Source organism: Mustela lutreola, chromosome 18 (assembly GCF_030435805.1).
Source record: "Mustela lutreola isolate mMusLut2 chromosome 18, mMusLut2.pri, whole genome shotgun sequence".
Taxonomy (NCBI): Eukaryota; Metazoa; Chordata; class Mammalia; order Carnivora; family Mustelidae; genus Mustela; species Mustela lutreola.
The window spans coordinates 28,595,152-28,618,033 of record NC_081307.1 but is presented as its reverse complement, the minus strand read 5'-3'; the positions used below and the strand labels follow the sequence as shown (position 1 = coordinate 28,618,033).

The 22,882-nt window shown below is 41.8% G+C and overlaps 1 protein-coding gene and 1 long non-coding RNA gene across 4 annotated transcripts; one reads left to right on the top strand and one right to left on the bottom strand.

Moving 5' to 3' along the window:
* Positions 1 to 1,431: 1,431 nt before the first annotated feature.
* LOC131820426 (uncharacterized) lies at positions 1,432 to 12,551 on the bottom strand. 3 transcript variants are annotated; one of them, XR_009349634.1, is made up of 4 exons: positions 12,155 to 12,551; positions 11,523 to 11,739; positions 4,604 to 4,675; positions 1,432 to 3,277 (listed from the first exon to the last, which is right to left on the bottom strand). It is a non-coding gene; the product is annotated as an uncharacterized LOC131820426 (long non-coding RNA). The 3 variants fall into 3 exon arrangements; XR_009349632.1 differs by having other exon boundaries at positions 11,523 to 11,706; positions 12,155 to 12,546; XR_009349633.1 differs by lacking the exon at positions 12,155 to 12,551 and adding an exon at positions 12,020 to 12,148 and having other exon boundaries at positions 11,523 to 11,706.
* A 205-nt stretch (positions 12,552 to 12,756) lies between these two features.
* Positions 12,757 to 20,264, top strand: ING2 (inhibitor of growth family member 2). Its single transcript, XM_059156014.1, has 2 exons — positions 12,757 to 13,411; positions 18,267 to 20,264. Exons 1-2 carry the CDS (start codon positions 13,240 to 13,242, stop codon positions 18,935 to 18,937), a joined length of 843 nt encoding a protein of 280 aa, XP_059011997.1. The 5' UTR covers positions 12,757 to 13,239; the 3' UTR covers positions 18,938 to 20,264.
* The last annotated feature ends 2,618 nt before the right edge of the window (positions 20,265 to 22,882 follow it).

The window sequence follows — 22,882 nt, the reverse complement described above, 5'->3', positions numbered from 1 at the left end:
AATTCCCATCCTATGTGTATGGGAATGGCCCAACAAATGGCACCTAGCTTTGGACAGAGAAGATCAACAGCAGTTTACTGGTCTCATATACTGACAGTCTGAGTGGAAGATACCAAATCCCATGTAGGGCCACATGGAAGTTGTGCTTAGGAATAAATAACCAGGCACTGTGGGAAGCAGGTTTTGTAATATCAAGGGGATGACGTAGCCCCTGGTTCCCATGGGGGATGTGATTTGTTTGTTTGTATAGTTCCATAAGCATGCAGGGATAAGGAGGAAATCCTTATGGACCTGTGGTCCCCAAGACAGGGAGGGTTATTTGGCTAGGGGACCTTATCCACAAGAGCAGCATGGGGAAGAGGAGTTGGACTTATGTCAGTCAAGACACTCCTGATTTTACCAGACGTCAAGGCAGTATATGATATTAATTTTAGACCTTATACTACACTATGTTTGCCCTGGACTCCATTCTCTGGTTCATCAAGCCAATAAGCCTGCAAGTTTCAATCTAAGTTTAGGTCACTGGATGCTGCAGGCTAAAAGACTTAAAACTAGGAAACTCCTGAAGTGCCATCTCGTTCTTCCAAGTATTAACTTCCTTCAAGAATTTGCCTTCTTTTGCTTGTTCCCCAGTGTCTTTTTTTTTTTTTTTTTTTTTTTAAATATCTCTGATCTAATAGGAGCTCTTTGGCCATTACCAGAAGCAGAGCTTTCAAAGTTCACTCTTAACCTTTGGATCTAAGCACTTTAAGTAAATAGCTGAAGAAACTACCAAATACTGCTTCTTGACTAAAATGGGAATTGGTGTGGAGTCTTTGAAATGATTCTACATAAGAATACTAACTCACCGCTGAAATAATTGCAGAACTCAATCACTACATACAACACTTACATCGTAATTTTGTACAGATTTTTATTCCACACAAATAATTCAGTCAAATTTGAGTTTGACTCAGTACCTAACAGATAAAATCGAGAAAAAAATGTTTTTTCTTTTACATTTTTTATATACTGTTGAAGTATACATGGGCAAAAAGACAAAAGCTACGGTTTGACAAGCTGGTTGTGTATTTCTTCTGAAATATGCCCCATATTTACATCTTGACTGACTCTAACCAATTTTAGTCTTTTAATTTGCCTTGCTTCTATATTTATTTCTAATTCGCTTTTATTTATACTTATGCCTGTAAGCATTTTCCCGACACTCTATCTCTGTCCTATATCCCTATAGAGACTATAAATGTCTGCTGGGCATGAGCCAAAGACTCGATTTAGTTTAAATCGACACACACAGATACATACTTACATCTGTTAATTTTTTTTTTTCCAGAAAATCCTACCAAGACTTGGATGGACAAATTGGGTTTTAAATTTCTTCAGCATTTTGTATATTTGGTGCCCCCAGAAGGACTCAGAAGACTCAAGAGCATGTTATACACATAACTAAAATTTATTACAGCAAATGGTAGAGAGCAAAAGTAATGGGGAAAAGATCCATTGGTGAAGTCCAGAGAGGTTCAGCACAGACTTCTTTCTCTCTCTAGCAGCAAACTATAGGAATCTGTGGAATGCCTCTGCCCATGGAAACCCAACTGGGTCTAAGGCTTCTATGAAGTCTCTTAATACATTCTGCTGTGCAATCAGCCATGGCAACTGATACTCAGGATCCCAACAACAAAACCAAAGCAATTGCTCCAGGTGTATGTAACAAAGTCATTGTCATTACCATAAAAACACTCCAAGGGGGGCACCTGGGTGGCTCAGTGGGTTAAAGCCTCTGCCTTCAGCTCAGGTCATGATCTCAGGGTCCTGGGATTGAGTCCCATGTCGGTCTCTCTGCTCAGTAGGTAGCCTGCTTCCTCCTCTCTCTCTCTGCCTGACTCTCTGCCTACTTGTGATCTCTGTCTGTCAAATAAGTAAATAAAATATTAAAACAAAACAAAACTAAACACTCCAAGGGCCAAATTCCCAGGGTTGCGCAAGGGTCAATCATAGTTCCCTTGGAGGCAAGCAAGGAATAATCAAATACCCGCCACATTAACTTTTTCCTCATAAGGGTCTGTATTTGTCCTTGGTATCTTCTATTTCAATTCCTGGCTTACTGATAGAAATAATAGGAAGCTAAGTCCTGGCGTGTGGAAAGACATTTTTAAGACCACTGTATATCTAAATCATTTCCCCACTCTTTCTACTCTTCCCAACACATTCCCAGCCTCCAATTTCTGTAGTTGGCTGTTTTTTACAAACAAGCAAGCTACTTATAGGAAGCGATAGTTTCTGTGGTTTGACAGAGGAGGTCAAAGACCAATAGAGCCCAAAGATGTACAGTTATCTCCTTGCATGATTTAAGTGTCTCCCCCACAAACCTGCTTTGCCTCCTGGAGTTTCTATTTCATACAGCATTGCCATGACCCACTAATGGCCTAACCCAAAATTCTAGATGACTTCTCTCCCATCCCCTAAATACAGTCACTAAAATCAGGTGATATTACCACCTAGAAGTTTCCTGAATCTATCTCATTCTTTCCATATGACTGCATTTCCCTGTTAATCACTCCTTTCTTGCTTTCCCTTCCCTCTTCCTGTCAGCTGTCACTCGTTACAGCAGTGCTGTCACTCCAGTTCTTTTCTAGAAAGCAACAAGCCATATACTGAAGAATAACTTTCTGAAGATGGTCTCTTTCATAAGGTATTGTAACCACTCAGGTCACTATGCTCAATTGTTTTCTTATGTCTTATGTATCTACTAATATCTATTTTATTAGACAAAAATTGATGTCTTTTTTTAAAAAAATTTTTAAATTTTTTATTTATTATTTATTTGACAGCAAGAGAGGGAACACACGCAGGGGAAGTGTGAAAGGGAGAAGCAGACTCCCCGCTGAGCAGGGAGCCCAATGTGGGGCTCAATCCCAGGACCCTGGGATCATGACCTGAGCAGAAGACAGACACTTAAAGTCTGAGCCACCTAAACGCCCCCAGAAAAGAATTCATTTCTATCCTAAATTGAAAGCTATGTCCAGTGGGGTGGAGTCAAATTTCTTGGAGTTCTTTGAGTCATGCAACAGAACAAATAATGCTTCCTGGACATCATCCTCTCTTTGCTTTATGACGTCTGGACTCTTCTCCCCATCTTTTCGCTTTCTCATCTGCTACATTCAGATTCCTCTTCATTAGATACTTCTGTTAAATTTCAATCCTGTAGAGAAGACCACAGCTAAATAAGAGTCTTCAGGGAAGGACTCCTTCTTGGGTAGATATACTTCATAGGTCCCATCTGAGATCATAGGCAGAAGTTATAGTTGGCATTAATACATAATATTGACCTGAATATGAATTTTCAAACATTCCATTTATAAAAATGATTAAAAAATTTATTCTACCTTAATAACATAAAGTACTCAAATAAGATTCACAAAATTTTAAAAAGCTCTTAACAAGTTGAGGGCTATACTGAAGTAAAAAAAAAAAAAAAAAGGTTACATGGAACTTCTCTTAAACTGCCAAAAACCTTCACAAAAAAATGTACTTCTGATGCAAAACTTCCCAGAATATTTCCTCAAATAGGAAGCCTTCAAAAGCTTCAAATTTACCAATTGAATTTCTTGGTTTTAATTTATATAATAATAAATATGCAATTACAATGCTGGTATGCCAAGTGGAGACAATATTAATAGCAGTAGTAGAAACATTCTCATAAGAGTGAACTAAATCTTGGGGCCACCTGGGTGGCTCAACTGGTTAAGTGTCCAACCCTTGATTTTGGCTCAGGTAATGATCTCAGAGTTGAGAGACTGAGTCCCAGTGTGGAACCTGCTTAAGATTCTCTCTGTCCCTCTCCCTCTACTGCTTCCCCCTCAAAAGTGAACTAAATCTAAATATTTAGATTATATGCCCCTTTCCTAGTAGGAAGTATACACATGCATTTTGCTATTCCAGAATGTACAGAAAGCTTTCTTTCATATTTAAAGTTTAGATTTTATTAAAGTAATACATGTAGCAAAAAATTAAATACATAGCATAATTCATAAACTTTTCTGAATCACTGTGCTGTACACCTAAAACTAATGTAACATTGTGTCAATGATACTCAAATTAAAAAATGTCAATTAAATGTACAAAATGGTATTTGTGAAAACTAAGTGTCCTTCCAACTGTAGGTCCCTAGGCCCTAAATTAGAGATAAATACTATCAGTAAATACTGCTGGACTATTCTTCCAGAGATATTTTACCTGAATACAAAAAGTTAGGGATAGTCTAAGATAATACCATATAAGAAAAGCACTAGGCTCTTTTGAAATTAATTTGAGTCAACTTGCCAATTTTCAAACATTAAGTTAGAGATACTATTAATCCAATCCTGTATTACAACTGTCTTTTCATTATGCATAAAAGTATCACAACTAGTTTCCACAGATATAATTTATATATCATGGTCCCTAAATTTTAATTCTAATATTGTACAACTACCATTAATGGCTTAAATAATCATTCCTTTCTCTGATTTTCCATAATAGAAAACTACTCAGCCTCTAATATTTTCCAAATAAATGTTCCCCCTTTTTTATCTTTGATTTTTTATCCTCTAATTCTAGTACTTACTTTTGCCAGATACCAGAAGAAAACATTTCTACTATCACTTTCTTTAAAGTCTTCTTCCTGAAGATGACATTTCTGTAACCAAAGCATATCATGCTTAAGGTATCTGGAATGTATACCACAGTTAAAACAAGCAAAAGAAACTATACTTCAGTTGCAATTAGATAATGAAGAATACAACCTAGTTTTCTCAAGAACAAAACACTTGAGGACATTCTAATAAATGAAATAAAATCAGACAAATTTTGCCTTAAATATTTTCAAAACTTGGATCTCTTATTTTATAGAATGGCATGTTTAAAATTACTTATAGCAAAGTAAGGTTTAAGCACAATTTTTCAGAAACACATACATTGGATAAAGCGAGATATACTGGTTTATATATTCTTTTGTATGTAAAGGAGTCAGAAAATGGGGGGGATCAGGAAAATAGATAAAGGGGATTATGAGATACAAACTGCCAGTTATAAAATAAATAACTCACAGAAGTGAAAAGTACAGCACAGAGAATATAAGTAAAAAATATTGTAATAACATTGTGGGGTGACAGATCCTGACTATTTGGTGGCTGCTGAGTAACGTATAGGATTGTCGAATCAATGTTGTACATCTGAAACTAATAAATCATTGTATATTAATTATACTTTACTAAAAAAAGTAAAATGCCTACCCCCAAAAAACACTAAAAAAAAAAAAAAAAAGAGCCAGAAGACCTCAATTTATGGAAATAAAACTGGCTAAGCAATTTTTAAAAATTTATCACCCTTAGAAATCAGTATCTACCAAAATGGTGGATTAAATTAACCATGACAAGAGTCATTAATGTAAGAATAGCTCCAACAGAGCCTCATTAAATAATCAATTAGGAACAAGTCACAAGGGGACGCCTTGTGGCTCAGTGGGTTAAAGCCTCTGCCTTCAGCTCAGGTCATGATCTCAGGGTCCTGGGATTGAGTCCCCATCGGGGCTCTCTGCTCAGCAGGGAGCCTGCTTCTCCCTCCCCGTCTGCCTGCCTCTCTGCCTACTTGTGATCTCTGTTTGTCAAATAAATAAAAATCTTTAAAAAGAAAAAAAAAAGAAAGAAGTCACAGGGATGAAAAGTACAACATAGAGACTATAGTCAATAATAATGCAATCATTTTGTATGATGACAGATGGGAACTATACTTATCATGGTACGGATTGCCTATTGTGTCTGATACTACTGTGGAACAGTATGTTGTACACCTGAAACTATTATAGCATTGTACGCATACTTGAATTAAGAAAGAAACAGCAATGAAAAAATATTTAAATTAATAAGGGTCAAAACCTGTTAAATAAAATATATCTCATCCTCCTAGCAAAACAAAACAAAACAATGAGTCAGAATTATTTATTTATTTATTTATTTATTTTTAAAGATTTTATTTATTTATTTGACAGACAGAGATCACAAGTAGGCAGAGAGGCAGGCAGAGAGAGGGGAGGAAGCAGGCTCCCCGCTGAGCAGAGAGCCCAATTCCACAACCCTGAGATCATGATCAGTAAATACTGCTGGACTAACCCACTGAGCCACCCAGGTACCCCGAGTTAGAATAATTTAAAAGAAACAAAAGGTTAAGCAAAAGGCTCCTGGCCAGTAGTATTAGCATTTTCTATAAAAGATCATACTTACTTTGGCCAGAACTGAAGGTATGAGGCATTTGCATTGACAGTAACAGTCTAAGAAAACAGGGTTTCTATCACTTTCGATTTTATGATTATTTTGAATATTATTGTTCAGGAAATTCTAATTTACCTTTAGAGGTAATTTTGTTAAATTTGCTGTAGGAGTTCTCAGAAAAAGTAATTTTATAATGCCCCAAATTCTTAACTTTTCTCCCTCTGGGTACTTTTGTCCTTTCTAATGATTACCAGCCAGATGATAAAACTAACAAGTATCTGTTTTACTCTTAAATTTCTAGGTGTACACTTTTTTCATAAATTACTATGTAACCCAGGGCAAATTAATTAACTTCTCTGGGTCTCCAAATCACCATCTGTAAAAACATGTGGGTCTAGGAGCCATCTATCAACAGGGACCCCCAGCCTTGCCTCAGGCCTCCAGCCATGTAGTTATGATAAATTACTATTAGTGTCAGAGGCTCACCCAGCTTCTCAGGGAGGCTGCCTGTTGTCCCCTCTCTCTTCCTTTGGGGGGAATCATTGATCGGAGATTACTTGTAGCTAAAAACATCTATGAGTCTAAATTGATGATCATGAGATTAAAAATAACCACTTGCAATTCCTGCAACCTTGAGATGCAATTTTTCATTTTCTTTTCCTGCATCCAGCTTTTAGTTATTGAGCACTGTGTGAGCTCTGAAACAATAGACATGGTTCCTGAATAAAATAATCATCGTGTGAGGTTCTTAATTAAAATATATATATATATATACGTAAAATATATGTGGGTATATATAGGATGTATACATGTACATATGTAAACACATTTATATACATACGCATATATAGGATCAATCTATGCTACCACAGCTTTCAAGTTTCCTTTCTTTCCTTCCTTCCTCTCTCCATTCCTTCCTTCCTACCTTCCCTTCTTCCTTCTTCTTCTTCTTCTTTTTTTTTTTTTTAAATAGGCTCCAAGCCCAATCTAGGGCCCCTGGGTGGCTCAGTGGGTTAAGACTCTGCCTTCGGCTCAGGTTATGATCTTAGGGTCCTGGGATCGAGCCCAGCATCTGGCTCTCTGCTTGGCAGAGCCTGCTTCCCCCCCGCCTCTCTCTCTGCCTGCCTCTATCCCTACTTGTGATCTCTCTCTCTCTCTGTCAAATAAATAAATAAAATCTTAAAAAAAAAAAAAAAAAAGAATTCCTCGCTTTACCAACGGAGCTAACCAGGTGTGCCACTAACACAACTTTCCAAACAATCCCTCCCTACTACTTTTCTCTATTCATTTGATGAAATTAATGGGAAAACCTCTTTAACAAAGTAAGAGGGGCATTGCAACAAGCTTTATTCTCAAGACTTAAAAGGTAAGAAGTCAAAGCTTCCGTTTACACATGATTTAGCTACTCCAAGATTCTAGGCTATTGTTGGGTTTGCTGATTACCTGCAAAAGCATTTTAAGATAAGATACCTCGCTAAGATAAACAGGTTATCTTCAAGGAATACATTGGCATCTCTTATCACACTTCTGGATTACAGCACACACTGTTACAGCATTTGTATGGACTGAGCAATTTCTACCTACAGTGTCAACTATTTAATTTTGGGCAAAATTTTAGGTTTCACTGGCATAATGAGACCAGAATTTCAAATTTTGAACATATAGTATAAATCTCTCTTCCTTAAAATGTAAACCCTTTCCCGTTTTTAGGAAACATAATTGCATAATTCAGACTCCTTCAATACTGTGACCTAGTTCCTCTTCTTGATGTTATAAACAGCTCATGTAACTATGGTAACCACCTAGGAAAAACTAAATGTTTTTCTGGTCAGCAATATGCAAAGTATACCATATGTGTTATTTTTTCTCTCTGAGATAACCAAAGTAGGTAATATGTGTCTGCTTTTTCTTCTTGGCTATGGGAACGATAGTTCATGATACTGAATTTTCTCTTTACTACAGGCCCCGTCATTCACAGTCCCTTCCATTTTTTGCTGTGATCATCTTGCTGACAGTCGTCATTCTAAATGCTGAACAATACTATGACCCAGAGTGGGATGATTGACTGCACACACCCAACTTCAAATCTGTGCTACCTCATGAACTAAACGTACAGACCAACACTGCTCATATTTCGAATGTTCCACCTCAAGAATCTGGTTATTTTCTTAACTTAATCTTTTAGTTCTGGCCAAATTATTTCCTTAAAGCAAAAAAGCAAAGTGGAATTATATCTTGAGGAAATACTTAGAAACCGAAAAAAGCTATCTCCAGTTCATAGTGATTTTTATGCATCTGCTTTTTAGCTCTATTTTCTGTTTTTTTTTAAATACAATTAGTGTACACTACGTATGCAATAAAGCAATTAAAAATACTTGAAAACTGACCTTGGTGGAGACAATTTGTTTTAGTTGCCTATTGTACTAGTGAACTGACAAAGTTTTAGACTCTTTTCACTACAATTTTAAATGCTTCACTGGATCTTCCAGAACAAATTACACTGCAAACTAATACAAACTCTTAGATTTGTATTTATTTATTTATTTGCATTAGATATAATTATATTTCTACTGTGGGCTATCAATTGGTGACCTTTTAATATGAGGATTTTTGTTTAAAGTGCTTTCCTAGACTTTCCTTACACTTTTAACAGTGCTTTTTAACTACCCAATATCCTCCTTAGAAAAACATTGCTATTTGCTTCACTGAGTTAAATTGGGAATTAACTGCCTCTTACTGGTTCAGAAAAGATCTAACTAAATGCAAGGTGTGGCACTTGTTTGGATTCTGTTAAACCTAGAGTAAAATAATATTGAGACAATAGGGAAATTTGGAAATTTGAATGGTCTGAATATTAAATGATAATCTTTTTTTTTTTTTAGATTATTTATTTATTTATTTGACAGAGAGAAATCACAAGTAGATGGAGAGGCAGGCAGAGAGAGAGAGAGGGGAGCAGGCTCCCTGCTGAGCAGAGAGCCTGATTCGGGACTCGATCCCAGGACCCCGAGATCATGACCTGAGCCGAAGGCATCGGCTTAACCCACTGAGCCACCCAGGTGCCCCAAATGATAATCTTTTTGATGGGATAATGGAATTGTGGGTGTGTGGTTTTTCTTTCTTTTTTTAAAAATTATCTCTTATCCCTTTATATTTAAAGTATTTACAGATAAAATATAACAATGCAGCAAGGGAAAGGAAGTGTGAAAGGCAACAGGTGAAATAATGTTGGCCATATATTTAAATATTTTTTATTTATTTATCTGACAGATGGATCACGAATAGGCAGAGAGGCAGGAAGAGAGAGAAGGAAGCAGGCTCCCCACCGAGCAGAGAGCCCTGTGCGGGGTTCAATCCCAGGACCCTGGGATCATGACCTGAGCCGAAGGCAGAGGCTTCTTCCTTCTTCCTCCCACTAAGCCACCCAGGTGCCCCAGTGTTGGCCATATATTGATATATGTTCAAGCTGGGTGAATAGTGCATTAGGATTATTCTATTATTACCTCTACTCTTCTTTTTTTTTTTTTTTTAGATTTTTAAAAGATTTTAATTTTTTGCCAAAGAGAGAGAGAGAGAGCACGAGCAGGGGGAGCAGCAGGCAGGGGAAAAAGCAGGCTCCCTGCTCATCAGGGAGCCCAATGTGGGACTCTATCCCAGGACTCTGGAATCATGACCTGAGCTCAAGACAGATGCTTAACCCACTGAGTCACCCAGGCATCCCTATTACCTCTACTCATGTGCATGTTTGAAATTTTCGATAATTAAAAAGTTTTGTAAAACATTAAGAAGTAAAAAGAAGAAAAGCATTTCAAATTGAATTGGCCTGACTTAAGCAATAGCTGAATTTTCTTAGGCGGTATCTTTAGGAATCCTTCAGACTATTTGCTAGTTTATTTTCACTGAGAGTTTGAAGCTTTGTCCTCCCCCCTCACAATAAAAACAAGGGCTACAAGACATAGGTTTAGAGGCATAAACACTTCCTAACAGTGATCTCTTAAAAGAAACTGATTTTAAAATTACAGGTAACCCCAGACACACCTACTAATTTTGGGGTCACCTGTCTTTTTTTAAGGGGTACCTCCTGGTAGGAAATACTTTAAAAAGTAAATAAGATGCCTTTTTGCTTTATCAGAGGATTTAATATCACCAGTTAATTTCTACTTTGCAGAGAACTGGTGACTTTAAAATCTCGCATTTGGTTTGACAAGGCAATCCAATGTGAAAAGTCTCCAAATGTCCAGTTAAGTGGTTACTGAGAAGAAAAGACCACGATAAATACCCACCAGTAGAGTTGAGTTTGGGGAATATGGTGATTTTATTTTCCCCCATGTAAGTACTCCCCACCCCAACCTCAGTGTGCTTTTATAAATATGGCAGGTATAAGGCACTGATTAATTTTATAAGTATAGCCAAAAAAGCACATCTGAAATATTCACACACACACACACACACACACACACACACACACACCCATATTACAGTGTTGTTATACGTGTACACCAACACAAGCTGAAAAATCACTATTTGGATTTTTAGCTTGCATTCAGCCTGTTCGACCGTTATGAAAGGTGAAAATAATGTATAAAAGATCTCCATTATCATACTCAGCCTCCTTTCCTCTCTTCTTGCTCCAGGTTCCTGGAGACCACAGTATTCTGCATCTCCGCTTCCCTGATTGCGAGGTCCGAACCACGTGTCCTATCTGCCTGCAGGTTACTTCTCAAGAGTGTGAATAAAATCCATAGGTACATTCAGGGCCTAACCTGAATCAGTAAAAATCGCATCTTGCATTATTTTGGGCTTCCAATAAGGACTACTGAAATCAAGCCCATTAGTAAACAAAAGCAGTAGGGGTCAAGTAAAAACCAACCAAATTCCATTTTTAACAGTGACTGGTGTTTGGACAAAATCTGGCAGTTCAGTCTGAAAGACTGCAAGGATGACAACAATGAAATCCCTACACGGTTCCCCGAGACGCACCACACCGTACTACTGCCTGGGTCGTCAAAACCACAAAAGTGTCACAGGGTAACACGCCCAATCTCCGAGTCCCGCGCGGTATTTGTGTTGTTCCCGCGATGCCGAATTTTCTGGAGGGCTTTGTTTTGGCTCGCAGTTTAAAATGTCCTGTCGATCAAAGTCTACCCTTCCCTGTGCACGTCCATGGTTACTTCTACGCCCGTTCTCAAAAGTGCTCTACATAGGTCACGACACAGGTGTCCCACCCCCGGGAACGAACTGGACAGGAGGAGAAATCCAAGTTAAACACCCACTTACGTTGCCTTTTCAACTCACAGGTACTATTCAGAAGAGGACTCGTTTTCCTGGGCTTGCCACTGAAATTCTGCGCGAATTCGTTCTATTTACAGCCTTTTCTTCCCAAAAACAAATGGGAGTACGTACTGAGAGTTAGTGGGGCATGAACATCAGCCCCTCTGCCGGGCGTTTCAAGAATTAAGCCCTGAAAGTCGATCACAAAGATAAGGACGTGGGCCTGATTACTGATGCGGCTTTTATTCTCATTTCCCGTCTTCCCCCCACCCCCCACCCCGACCCCCCAGCGGTTTTCGGCCCAGGGGTAAAAAAGAGATGAAAAGCGGGTGCTGCGCCCCTCTGGACTCTAAGCCCGCGCCGACGTTTAATGCTTAAACGTTCTGACACCCGGAGGGGGTAAAATCCCCCTTAAAGGCTGTGTGTTGGACAAACACATTTCTGGGGCAGAGGGCGACGAAACTAAACGGAGGATTCCTGAAGAGCCGGAAGGTGGCCCCAACCTGCCAGGTCCTTGGGCGGCGGGAGACCTCCCGCCCACGGGGAAGGGCGGAAACAGGCTCCAGCCAGGAGGGAGATTTAAAAGGCGAGCTGACTCAGAGAAAGGAAATGCCGGGGGCCGCGGGAGCACCGCCTACCTCGGCGACCAGCACCCCCGCCCCAGCCCTCCCCGCGCTCCGGGAGGCCGAGAGCCGCCGCGGGAGGAGGGCCGGGGCCCGCGGGCAGCGCTGAGGCGGCGGCCGAGCGAGCCGCGGCCGATCGGCGGGAACACGGCCGCCGAGCATGCCGGGAGCCGCGCCCGCTGCACGCTGGGTCGCGTAGTTCTCGCCGGCCTTACTCCGGGTTGTAGCGACCAGCGGCCGGCCGCCTGCTGCTTTTTTAAAGCCCCGCGAGTTGCCGCGCCAGATCCACCTGACGGGGAAAATGTCGGTAACACCCGGCCGAGGGAGCTGGACCGAGGTTCCCTTTCCCTGTGGGAAAGACGGAAGGAAAGAGCCAGCCACCTCCCCTCTCAAGTCCCATTCAGACATTGAGCAAAGAGGCGGGCTTGACAGTGCTTCCCCTTTAAGAGGGGGCGGGGCGCAGCCTGCCGTTTGGCCGTCCTCCGCACCCTCCCCCCGGGCCGAGAGTTGACAGACCAATCGCCCGGGTGGCGGAGGGAAGGCGGGAGAATGCGAACCCTTCGGTAGGGCGGTAGGGGCGGGCCCTCGGCCTTATTAGGAGTAAGTCCTGCGCAGGCGCAGAGGCGGCCGCAGGCGAAGGGGCGGGGGCAGTCCAGTGAGAGACTCTCCGACAGGCACGGAGGGTGATTGGGAGGAAAGCGGGCAGCGAGGGGCTTGTCATGGGGATCCGTGCTACGTGACGGCACTGGTAGCATCTGGGGACTCCGAGGGGGACAGGAAGTGTCAACGCCCGGGACCCCGGCGCCAGGTCCGCCGGGGGATCCCCGCTGCTCTAGTCTTGGGGAGGGAGGGGAAAAAGGAGGGAGCCCTGATCTCGCCCCGCCCCTGGGCTTGTTACCGCGGGGGCGGGGAGTGAGGGCTTCTTTTGGGGGGAGTGGAGATCGGGGGACTCGGCTGTGCCCTCTTGAGCGGCTGCCGGTGTCCCCGCGGCGCCGGGCTGCCGAGCGGAGGAGCCGCGGCGGCCGCGGCTGTTGCATGTGTGGCTGCTGGATGCGGAGGCGGCGGCGGCGGCGGCGGCGAGGAGCAGCAGCGGCGGCAGGATGTTAGGGCAGCAGCAGCAGCAACTGTACTCGTCGGCCGCGCTCCTGACCGGGGAGCGGAGCCGGCTCCTCACCTGCTACGTGCAGGACTACCTCGAGTGTGTGGAGTCGCTGCCCCACGACATGCAGAGGAACGTGTCTGTGCTCCGCGAGCTGGACAACAAATATCAAGGTAGGGGGCCGCGGGGCTGCCCGTGCGGGTCCTCCCCTCAGTCGGATTCGCTGGCCTCCGCGCACTGTCGCTCGGAGCCTGCCCTGGGAAGTGCCACTTTACATTTCTCCGCTGACAGGCTCCCCGAGTGCACGGAGGGGGTCTGGTGTGTGGGACGGAGGAGGGGGACCGGAGACCGGGTTCGCGGCCCTCCCTTCCCCCGCTGCGGTCGCCAGGACTTCTGTGGGGTATCACGGGTGGGGGTGGGGGCCGCTCGTCAGCCCCCGCTGCAGACCCAGCGGCTGCAGCTGGTGTGGAGAGGAATCAGCCATTTTAAGCAGCGTTTGTTCCGGCGCTTGCCTGCCCCGTGCCGCAGACCCTCCTGCCCCGGCGAGGCAGCGTGCAGCGGGCGGGAGGCTGTAGGGAGTGAGCGGCCGGCCGCAGCCGGGCTCCCGCTGGTCTCCGGGGCCCGGCTTCCCCCCCCCCCCCACTCCCCTCTCCGGCCCGCACCCCGAGAGGAGATGCATTGGAACGTGCGGGGGGGGTGGGGGCCGGAGAGGGCCGCGAAGGAGGACTCGGGGAGGTCCCTCCCTCGGCTCTCCGGCTCCCGGCTCGGGAACAGAGTACGTTCCCTCCTCCCGCCCCGGGGAAAGTTCCGGGCCGCAGCCTTTCCCCAGCGCCCTCAGCCAAATGGTTAAAAGGGGAGGGGTCCCCGCGGGGAAAGGAAGAGGGGTGTGTGTGTGTGTGGCGGGGAGGGCCTCCTCTCCCCGGGGGCGGGGCCTGGGGAGTGACGTAGAACGTGGGAGGGGCGCGGACGGGCGCGCTCCCGCCCGCCTCGGAAATGGCTGGTGGCCGGAAGGTTTGGGCGGAGCTGGCTGCGGGGAAGGCGTCGGATGCTTGCGGAACGTTAGTTCGTGCCTAGCACAGTCAGTGTTGAGGTTTGGGACCTGTTTTTCGACCCTTTCTCCGCCATTCAGTCAGGACGAAGAAACGCTCAGCTACGAGGACCACCGCTGACCCTAGCACCTCGTAGGTTCCGGGCCTTGCGTCACTTCCGGGCTCCGGGTGGAAGTGGGTGGTTGACTGGGCAACCGCCCGGCGTCCTTTAACCCGTGGGTCCCTCCTTCGCCGAGTTTGAGTGATGAGGCCAAAACCACCCTTTGTGGTCCGCCCCGAGAAATCCAAGACAGGGAATCAGGCTTTCCTACAGAGGGTTTCATTCATCATCCACTGTCGGTGGGCCTTTCTGGTGCCACTGCGAGGGGAGAAATTTAAGTGTAACGGTTTTGCGTTTAATAAGCCTGATGAAGGCGTAGACCGTGGACCGAATGTGGAAACAGCCGCTCGGACTTTCAAAAGATAACTTTTCGGATCCCATTCTCTGTTTTTCTAGACCCGTCACTCATCTTATGATGTGGTCTCCAGGGAACCCACTTCTGGGGTGATATCTTCTGGCCTGTAGCGTGTTCGAGTAGTTAAGTGTCTGTGTTTTCGAATCTGTAGTTTATTTCTGCCTTCCGAACGCAGATGGTGGGGTGGTTGATAGGACTGATCTCTGTTCGAGGGAAAGAGAATTAAATAGTGATTACTTACTGTGTGTCATCGCGGTGTGCCAGGTCCAGAGATTATCTCACAATAATTCTATGAAGTAAAAACATATCTTACAGACAAGTTAAAGTTTGCAAGAGTTTAACTGACTTGTTTGATGGGGTGGGCAAGTAGCCTGGCTACTTCATGTCCACATTTTTTTTTTAAACTATTAACTTTTTATAAAAACTTACTTAGTAAAGTCTCTCCAAAGGTATTTTCTACAGACCTGGAACACATACATGAATTGTACCCTAAAAATGATGCACATGTGCTGTATATCGAACATTTTTAGTTTTCCAGATAGTAACTGTGAAGTTTGTAAAGCTTGCATGGTTTACATTTCGTGAAAGACATGTATTTGCCTTTACAGTAGTTAAGCTATTTTCATTTGAGTCTGGAAGAGAAAATCGGTTACAGGGAAGTCTGCCATTTTTACCATCTAGAATTGTCCCAAGTAAATCTAGTAACAGGAGAAACAATATTAAGCTTTAAAAGACTGAGAGATTGTAAACATTTTCAGCTCCATTAAGCTTGGTTAGTTTCTAGATTAATATAAAAGAAGGATCTAGTTTTCAGTCTGTGCCCATGCTTACTTACTAAGCTCCACATGGAAAATTTAGCTTTATATACTCGTGTGTTCTTGGTTCAGATTTCATATGCTTTTTTATTTCTTTGCTAGTTCTTAAGTATTTTCTGTTTTTGGATTTAATATTTACTGCAGTATTTAGTGATACAAGTTATACGAGAAATCAAAACAGTTTCTCTCCTGCCTATTTGAGACACTTTAAGAAATTACTGAAGAATCACTGAAAGTAACCTTAAAAACTTTAAAACTAAAGAAATGAAGACAATAGTTTCACAATTGAAAGAAATATTTACTATGGGATATGGTTATTGGAGAACCTCAGTTTTTGTTCTGATATTCTTGTTCATAGTCTCTTGGGTAAATAACCATTGAACTAAAAATTAATATTTATTTTCAAGTGCCTTCCATGTAGCTTAGTAGAAAGTGCTTCAGCAGTGGAGCCATACATACCTATCTGGCAGAGTTCAGAGTCTGGGGCTGTTACCTCTTGAACTTCATTATCTTCATGTATAGAAGTGATAGCTTCCTCGTGGGGTTGCCTTGGGGATTAAAAGAGAAAATCTTTATCGAATAAAAGTGCTTAGTAAGTGTTGGTTTCCTTTTTTCTTTCACTTTGTAATTAAGGATTCTTAGAAATATGAATTCTTCTCACAGGTAGTATCAGTGTGCCTCTATGATGTACTAGCATCTAACTCATGATAGTTAGGTACAGAATATTTAAAATGAGGTTTACCTTTATATTTTAATTCTCAAGTTTTGTGGCTGAGGGGAAAATTCAAAATTATTTTTCCTGGGGAAAAATTATATTCTTAAGAAAAACTCTTACATGCCCAGCTGGCCAATGGACTAGATATGAACTTTGTTTTAAAATATGCTCTGCAGGGTGCCTGGGTGACTCAGTGGGTTAAGCCTCTGCCTTCAGCTCAGGTCATGATCTCAGGGTTCTGGGATCGAAACCCACATTGGGCTTTGTGCTCAGCAGGGAGCCTGCTTCCCCCAACCCTCTCTCTCTGCCTGCCTCTCTGCCTATGCTGTGCAGGTATGCGTACGCTCAAATGTGTTGGCACTTTGTCCTGTATCCCAGGTTAAGCAGTTGTCCATCACATGTGAGTACTTATCATTTCTAGGGAGGAATTAATTCATAAGAGTTGTGTTGAAGACCTGCTTTGTGTTAACAATTCTTGGAGATAGCCCTGGTGTATGCATTTTACTTGTCTAACATTTCTTCTGTAATCATTAGAGTAATAATATTGGAAAGTAGAATGATGGTGTGCCACGTGCTGGTAGTACTATGAGAACATAAAACAGTGATATGTCATGTGGTGTGATAAATTGGAGTTAATTTTTGCCTCTCCACCTTTAGTAAGACAGTTCTGTTAGATAGCTTTATATCTCATAATGACAAGAAATAGAACAGACTTGAATAAAAAACTTATCTTACATTAATTTTTGGTGACATCTGGAACTATATTTTCAGATTATTGTATGCTGTCTAGTGACTCAGACATTTTTAATTGATTTAAATGTGTCCCAGATGCTATACAATACCCAAATCAGCAGTTCAGAAAGCTTAAAACCAACTGCTGAGTTCTCTGCAAAAGCAGAGTGACCCAATGCTGACCTTACCGTAATTTTGTTAGTAGCTTCGTCAGTTGATGCCAGAATCTGAACCTAAACCTAACCTGGAAATAGTTTGGTTTTCAGAATCTCCCATATGATAAAATAAACGAGCTAGTAAGACTAATATGGTGGGAAGAGTTACCTGTGTCTGCTTTGTTCAAGAGTCCAGGGGTATGATAATGAAAGTCAAGGTGCAATGTCTCTCTTGAGTCATGTAGCAAGTCATCGATTGAACTGTAAGTCCTGTAAACACAGTTGGATAGGCATCTATAGCCTACTTTTAGAACCTCTCTAAGTTTTACAGTTGAAGTCTGGCATGTCAATTTTATCACCGTGCTGTTTTGAAGTTCAAATGAAGTAATAAGTGACTTTGCGAGGTAGACTATAAAGTGCGTACAGTGTTCTTGTCCGTGTAAAATATTTTGAGTATTAATTAGTACACACATCTCTTCTTATCCTTAAAAAAAAATTTTTTTTTAAACATTTTGTCTGTGTACTTGATAGAGATAGCACAAGCAGAGGGAGCTGCAGGCAGAGAGAAATGGAGAAGTAGGCTCCTCCCCCGCCCATCCCAACAAGGAGCCCAATGCGGGGCTCAGTCCCAGGACCCTGGGATCATAACCGGAGCCCAAGGCAGATGCTCTACCAACTAAGCCACGCAGACACCCACCCCCAATTTTTTTTTTTTTTTTTTTTTAAAGTAAGCTCAATGCCCAGTGTGGGCTTGAATTCATGATCCTGCGATCAAGAGTCATATGTTCTACCACCTGAGCCAGCCACATCTCTTACCCTTTTTAATACAGATTCATGAGTATTAGAAAGCTTTGTAAAAAAAATTAAAAATTTTAAAAAAGAAAGCTTTGTATTCTTATTAGTTTATTTCTAAATATACTTTCATATTGGATGACATATGATCTTTCTGTGGGAAATAATGTTTTTCAGTATATATATATACCAAAAGGAGTGTGATTTTATGATTTGAGTTCATTCAACTTTACCAGTTCTGTGAAAGATAGCTAGCTTAAAAAATATTATATGTGCTAATGCACAAATGTTCTGATTTTTCTCTTACGTTTTTAGAAACATTAAAGGAAATTGATGATGTCTATGAAAAATATAAGAAAGAAGATGATTCAAACCAGAAAAAACGCCTACAGCAGCATCTCCAGAGAGCATTAATCAATAGTCAAGAATTGGGAGATGAGAAAATTCAGATTGTCACACAGATGCTCGAACTGGTGGAAAATCGGGCAAGGCAAATGGAGTTGCATTCACAGTGTTTTCAAGATCCTGCTGAAGGTGAACGGGCCTCGGATAAGGCGAAGATGGATTCCAGCCAACCGGAAAGATCTTCAAGAAGACCCCGCAGACAGCGAACCAGTGAAAGCCGTGATTTATGTCACATGACGAATGGGATTGAAGACTGTGACGATCAGCCACCTAAAGAAAAGAAATCCAAGTCAGCCAAGAAAAAGAAACGCTCCAAGGCCAAGCAGGAAAGGGAAGCATCGCCTGTTGAGTTTGCAATAGATCCCAATGAACCTACATACTGTTTATGTAACCAAGTGTCTTACGGGGAAATGATCGGATGTGACAATGAACAGTGTCCAATTGAATGGTTTCACTTTTCGTGTGTTTCGCTTACCTATAAACCAAAGGGGAAGTGGTATTGCCCAAAGTGCAGGGGAGATAATGAGAAAACAATGGACAGAAGTACTGACAAGGCAAAAAAGGATAGAAGATCGAGGTAGTAAATGCCATCCACATTTTAAAAGGTTATTTGTCTTTTATATAATTCTTTCAGAATTTACTTTCGGAAAATGTTTTAGGGTAAATGCATAAGACTATGCAATAATTTTTAATCATTAGTATTAATGGTGTATTAAAAGTTGTTGTACTTTGTCTGTGACCTTAATTTTCTGCACTGAATTACCAAATATTTTAAACCAGGTAGGTTTAGATCACCTGAAGAAAGGAGCAGGGAGTAGGGAGAGCGTGGTGTGGACATCATAAAAGCTTCACAAACCAGGCCTGTTTTCACTTTCATTTAAAACTACAGTGCTGTTTTTTGGGTAAACACCAAAGTGTTGCGCGCATTTTAGTTCTCTGGGCTTTAAACAACGTAGGTACAGTTGGAGTTCTCTGGAAACCTTCAGATTATCGGTAATTTAAATACGAACACTACATGTAGAGCTTCTTTCTCTCTAGCCCCATTTATACACACACTTGTTCATCTCTAGTCTTCCAGGAGTCCAAGGAGCTAGAGATAAGAGTAATTTGGGATTCCATGTGGAATACTGTGCTCTTACTAGAGTATTTGCTGCTGTATTTTCCTTAGTAGCATTTTGATACACTGTCAGTAGCCCGTTTGTAAATGCCTTGCTGCTGCCTCCTAGGGACATTTCATCTAGTGCTTAATAAGGGAGTTTTGTTTTGTTCTAATTGGGACAGGTAAGCATAGTTAGGATCTCAAGAATGGTGCCATTGGCTTCTAGTGGAAAATTCGGGGTTATGTAGTATCATGGTTCAAGGCTGAGCAATTCAAAAAAGGCATCTTATTTAACAACATTTTCCAATGACCCGCTGCTGTGATGCCTGGCCACAGGCCTGTCAGTCGGCAAAAGGGCACACATGAGTCTTTAAATACTGCCTTTATGTCAAACAGGAGTTCAGATGGTTTTCTAGTGGCTATAGTTGATTTCTGTCCCAATCAGTGATTCTATATTATTTTAAGTAATAGTGTATTCACTTTAACTTTCTGGTATTGGTGCTGTTTGATGTTTTCATGTTTAATGAACTAATTTCATGATAACAATGCAATGAATAATGTATTTGTAAATTGAATTTTCCAAGATTCTGCTATTTTAAGGATAAGCATATTGATGGATATATGAACATCTGTTCGGAGAATTTTTTTGGTTTGGGGAGGGGGCATCAGATTAACTAGTCCTTTAAATCTGTGTGTAACATACTTTTTATTCCTCATTTCTCCCTAATCTGATGATCTTGATTCTTTCTGATTAACATGTGAAAAATTCTGTCTGCTTGTTTGGAAAAAAAAAAAAATTTGTTTTTCTCTTCTAGCTCTCTGTGTGACTTTTAGGCACGTTATTTCACCTCTGGGGGTCAGATTATTCATCTGTAACATGAGGTTGGCCTAAGTATTCTCCAAGGTTCTTTTGAAATCTATAGTATTTGCACTACAGTGGGGTTTTAATAATCAAATGACTTGTTTTTCTTTCTTGTTAATTTTGTTCTTCATTCTGAGGCAGGAATACAGTTTAAAGGTGACCTTTGAGACAGGCACATGCACAATATTTGATTAACTTCTGTCCTAAGGATGTTTTGCTTGATGACTGGAACCCGTTGTTGGTTATGTTGCTTCTTGAGCGAGAAATATCAGACAGCATGATGAAGAATTTATTTTATTGTAACATAGTTGTGAAAAAAATTGTTTTCCTTCTTGAGAATACAGCTTTTTGTCTTAGTGATTACATCCTCGTTACCAGGATAGAGCTATTTACCTGACACCATTAAAAATATCTGTATGTTCACAGTCTCTGAAAGCTTTCACATGTGACTATGTAGAAGTCAACACTTCTTCATACATTAAATTTCCCTCAGTATGTGAGGAAAAAACAAAACAAACAAAAAACTTTGTAATGGAAGTACCCAAATTTGGATTAGTCTTGATAGGAAAACAGATACGGAAAACCTTGGAAAATGTGCTCTTTTTAAGACCTAATGTTTGAGACAGTTTTAGTTTTATGAATTTTTTTGTTTTCTATATCACATGGGAAATAGAAGTCTTAAGTTTGCATAAGATTTTGACTAGGATTTCTTTCTTTTTTTAAAGATTTTATTATTTGACAGAGAGAAAGAGATCACAAGGAGCAGAGAGGCAGGCAGAGAGAGAGCGGGAAGCAGACTCCTGGCTGAGCAAAGAGCCCGATGCAGGGCTCGATCCCAGGACCCTGAGATCGTGACCTGAGCTGAAGGGAGAGGCTTAACCCACTGAGCCACTGAGGCGCCCCTAGGATTTCTTTGTTAAGTGTTCTGGATTTCATATACCGTCTCATACTGTGATTACCAACTCATGCTATAAACCAGTGGCTCCTAAACTTGTCTCCTATTAGAATTACCTCAAAAGCTTCAAGAAATGCAGATACTTATGTCCCATACCCAGCAATTATGGTCTAATTCATTTGGAATGTGGCTGAAACATTAGAATTTTTTTAAAATCCCCAGGTGATTCTAATCTACAGAAATGCTTTTTTTAGAACTGCCATATTAGGAAAATTTGAGCCTCTTGAAAACTAGGTGGCTTCTCTACATCCAGATTTTTTTTTTAAGTTTTTTTTTTTTTTAATTATTATTATTCATTTGACAGACAGAGATCACAAGCAGGCAGGGAAGCAGGCTCCCTGCTGAGCAGAGAACCCAACTCGGGGCTCGATCCCAGGACCCCAATATCATGACCTGAGCCGAAGGCAGAGGCTTTAACCCACTGAGCCACCCAGGTGCCCTTCTACATCCAGATTTATGACTCTCTAGCCCTAGAACAACATGCACAAGAAGTTGTCCCTTGTCCCCAGTGGTCTGCCAACACTTGAAGACTCAACACTTGAGTGTTCCTTGTGCGCTGTGGCACCATTCTAACCAGTGGTGGTTTCACAAGAAAAAGTCCTTGCTCACGCATCAGACGTTCTATGGGGAGTCAGAGTAGGTAACATTAGGTAACTATTAGAGGGGAGTAAAGCAGAGTAACAAAATGGATGGGAAGGTAGGTCATTCTTAATTATGGTGATTAAAGAAGGTCTTGAAGGAGGTGATCTTTGAGCTGTACCAGAGGGAAATAAGGAAGTGAGGAAAGCAAAGATTTAAGGGAAAAGAGTAAAACAAGCTTGTCGGTTTGACGAGAGAACTTGACGCTGTGGAAGGCACTAGAAAAGCATGACTCTTGAAATCCATGGTAGTAAATTCCAGAAGGGTTTATATTGAAGAGTTTATATTTGAGTTTATATTGAAGACTTCTTTGAAGATCACAATATCATGCTGCATGCAAAATGTGTCATAGAGAGTCTTGGTGAAAACAGGGAGTATCAGGAGACTCTCTTAGAAGTCTTTGCCCCAGAGATATTGGTAGCTTAGACCAGGGCAGAAGCAGCGGAAATGGTGGCCAGTGGTAGGACTCTGTTTATGTCTTCAAGATCTTGCCAGTGGGAGGATTTTGGCCTAGCGATTTGAAAGCAAAGAGATGATAAGGGTAACCTTAGGTTTTTAGGCTGGAGGGGACAATTCAAGATTTCTGATTGCCTTTGGGTTTGAGATACAGGATTTCTCATGGGATGCAGCATGGAATTGAGGAAGGGACCAGAAGCAAACATTTGGGAATTAGCCAATGAATAAGAGTTTAAAGCCACGTGACTGAAATCACTTGTAAACAGATAAGTGCCTCTCAAATTTTAATGTACCTCAGAGTCACCTGTTTTTGCTAAGATGCAGATTCAGATTCGGTAGGTCTGGTGTGGGACCTGAGATGCTACATTCCTAACAAGCTCTTCAGCCAGGCTGATGCTGCTGGCTCAGGGACCCACGGTCTGAGGCGCAACCCTGTCGTTCCAGAAGAGGGTGGGGTGGGCCTTGGGACCCTCCAGCATTTGGAAGGGGGAGCCAGCAAAAGAAACTTCCAGATC

Bases quoted from the DNA above. Each gene is read 5' to 3' on its own strand.
- ING2 (XM_059156014.1), top strand. From the start codon at position 13,240: ATGTTAGGGCAGCAGCAGCAGCAACTGTACTCGTCGGCCGCGCTCCTG. The intron at 13,412-18,266 runs GTAGGGGGCCGC...TTACGTTTTTAG, and splicing joins GCTGGACAACAAATATCAAG to AAACATTAAAGGAAATTGAT.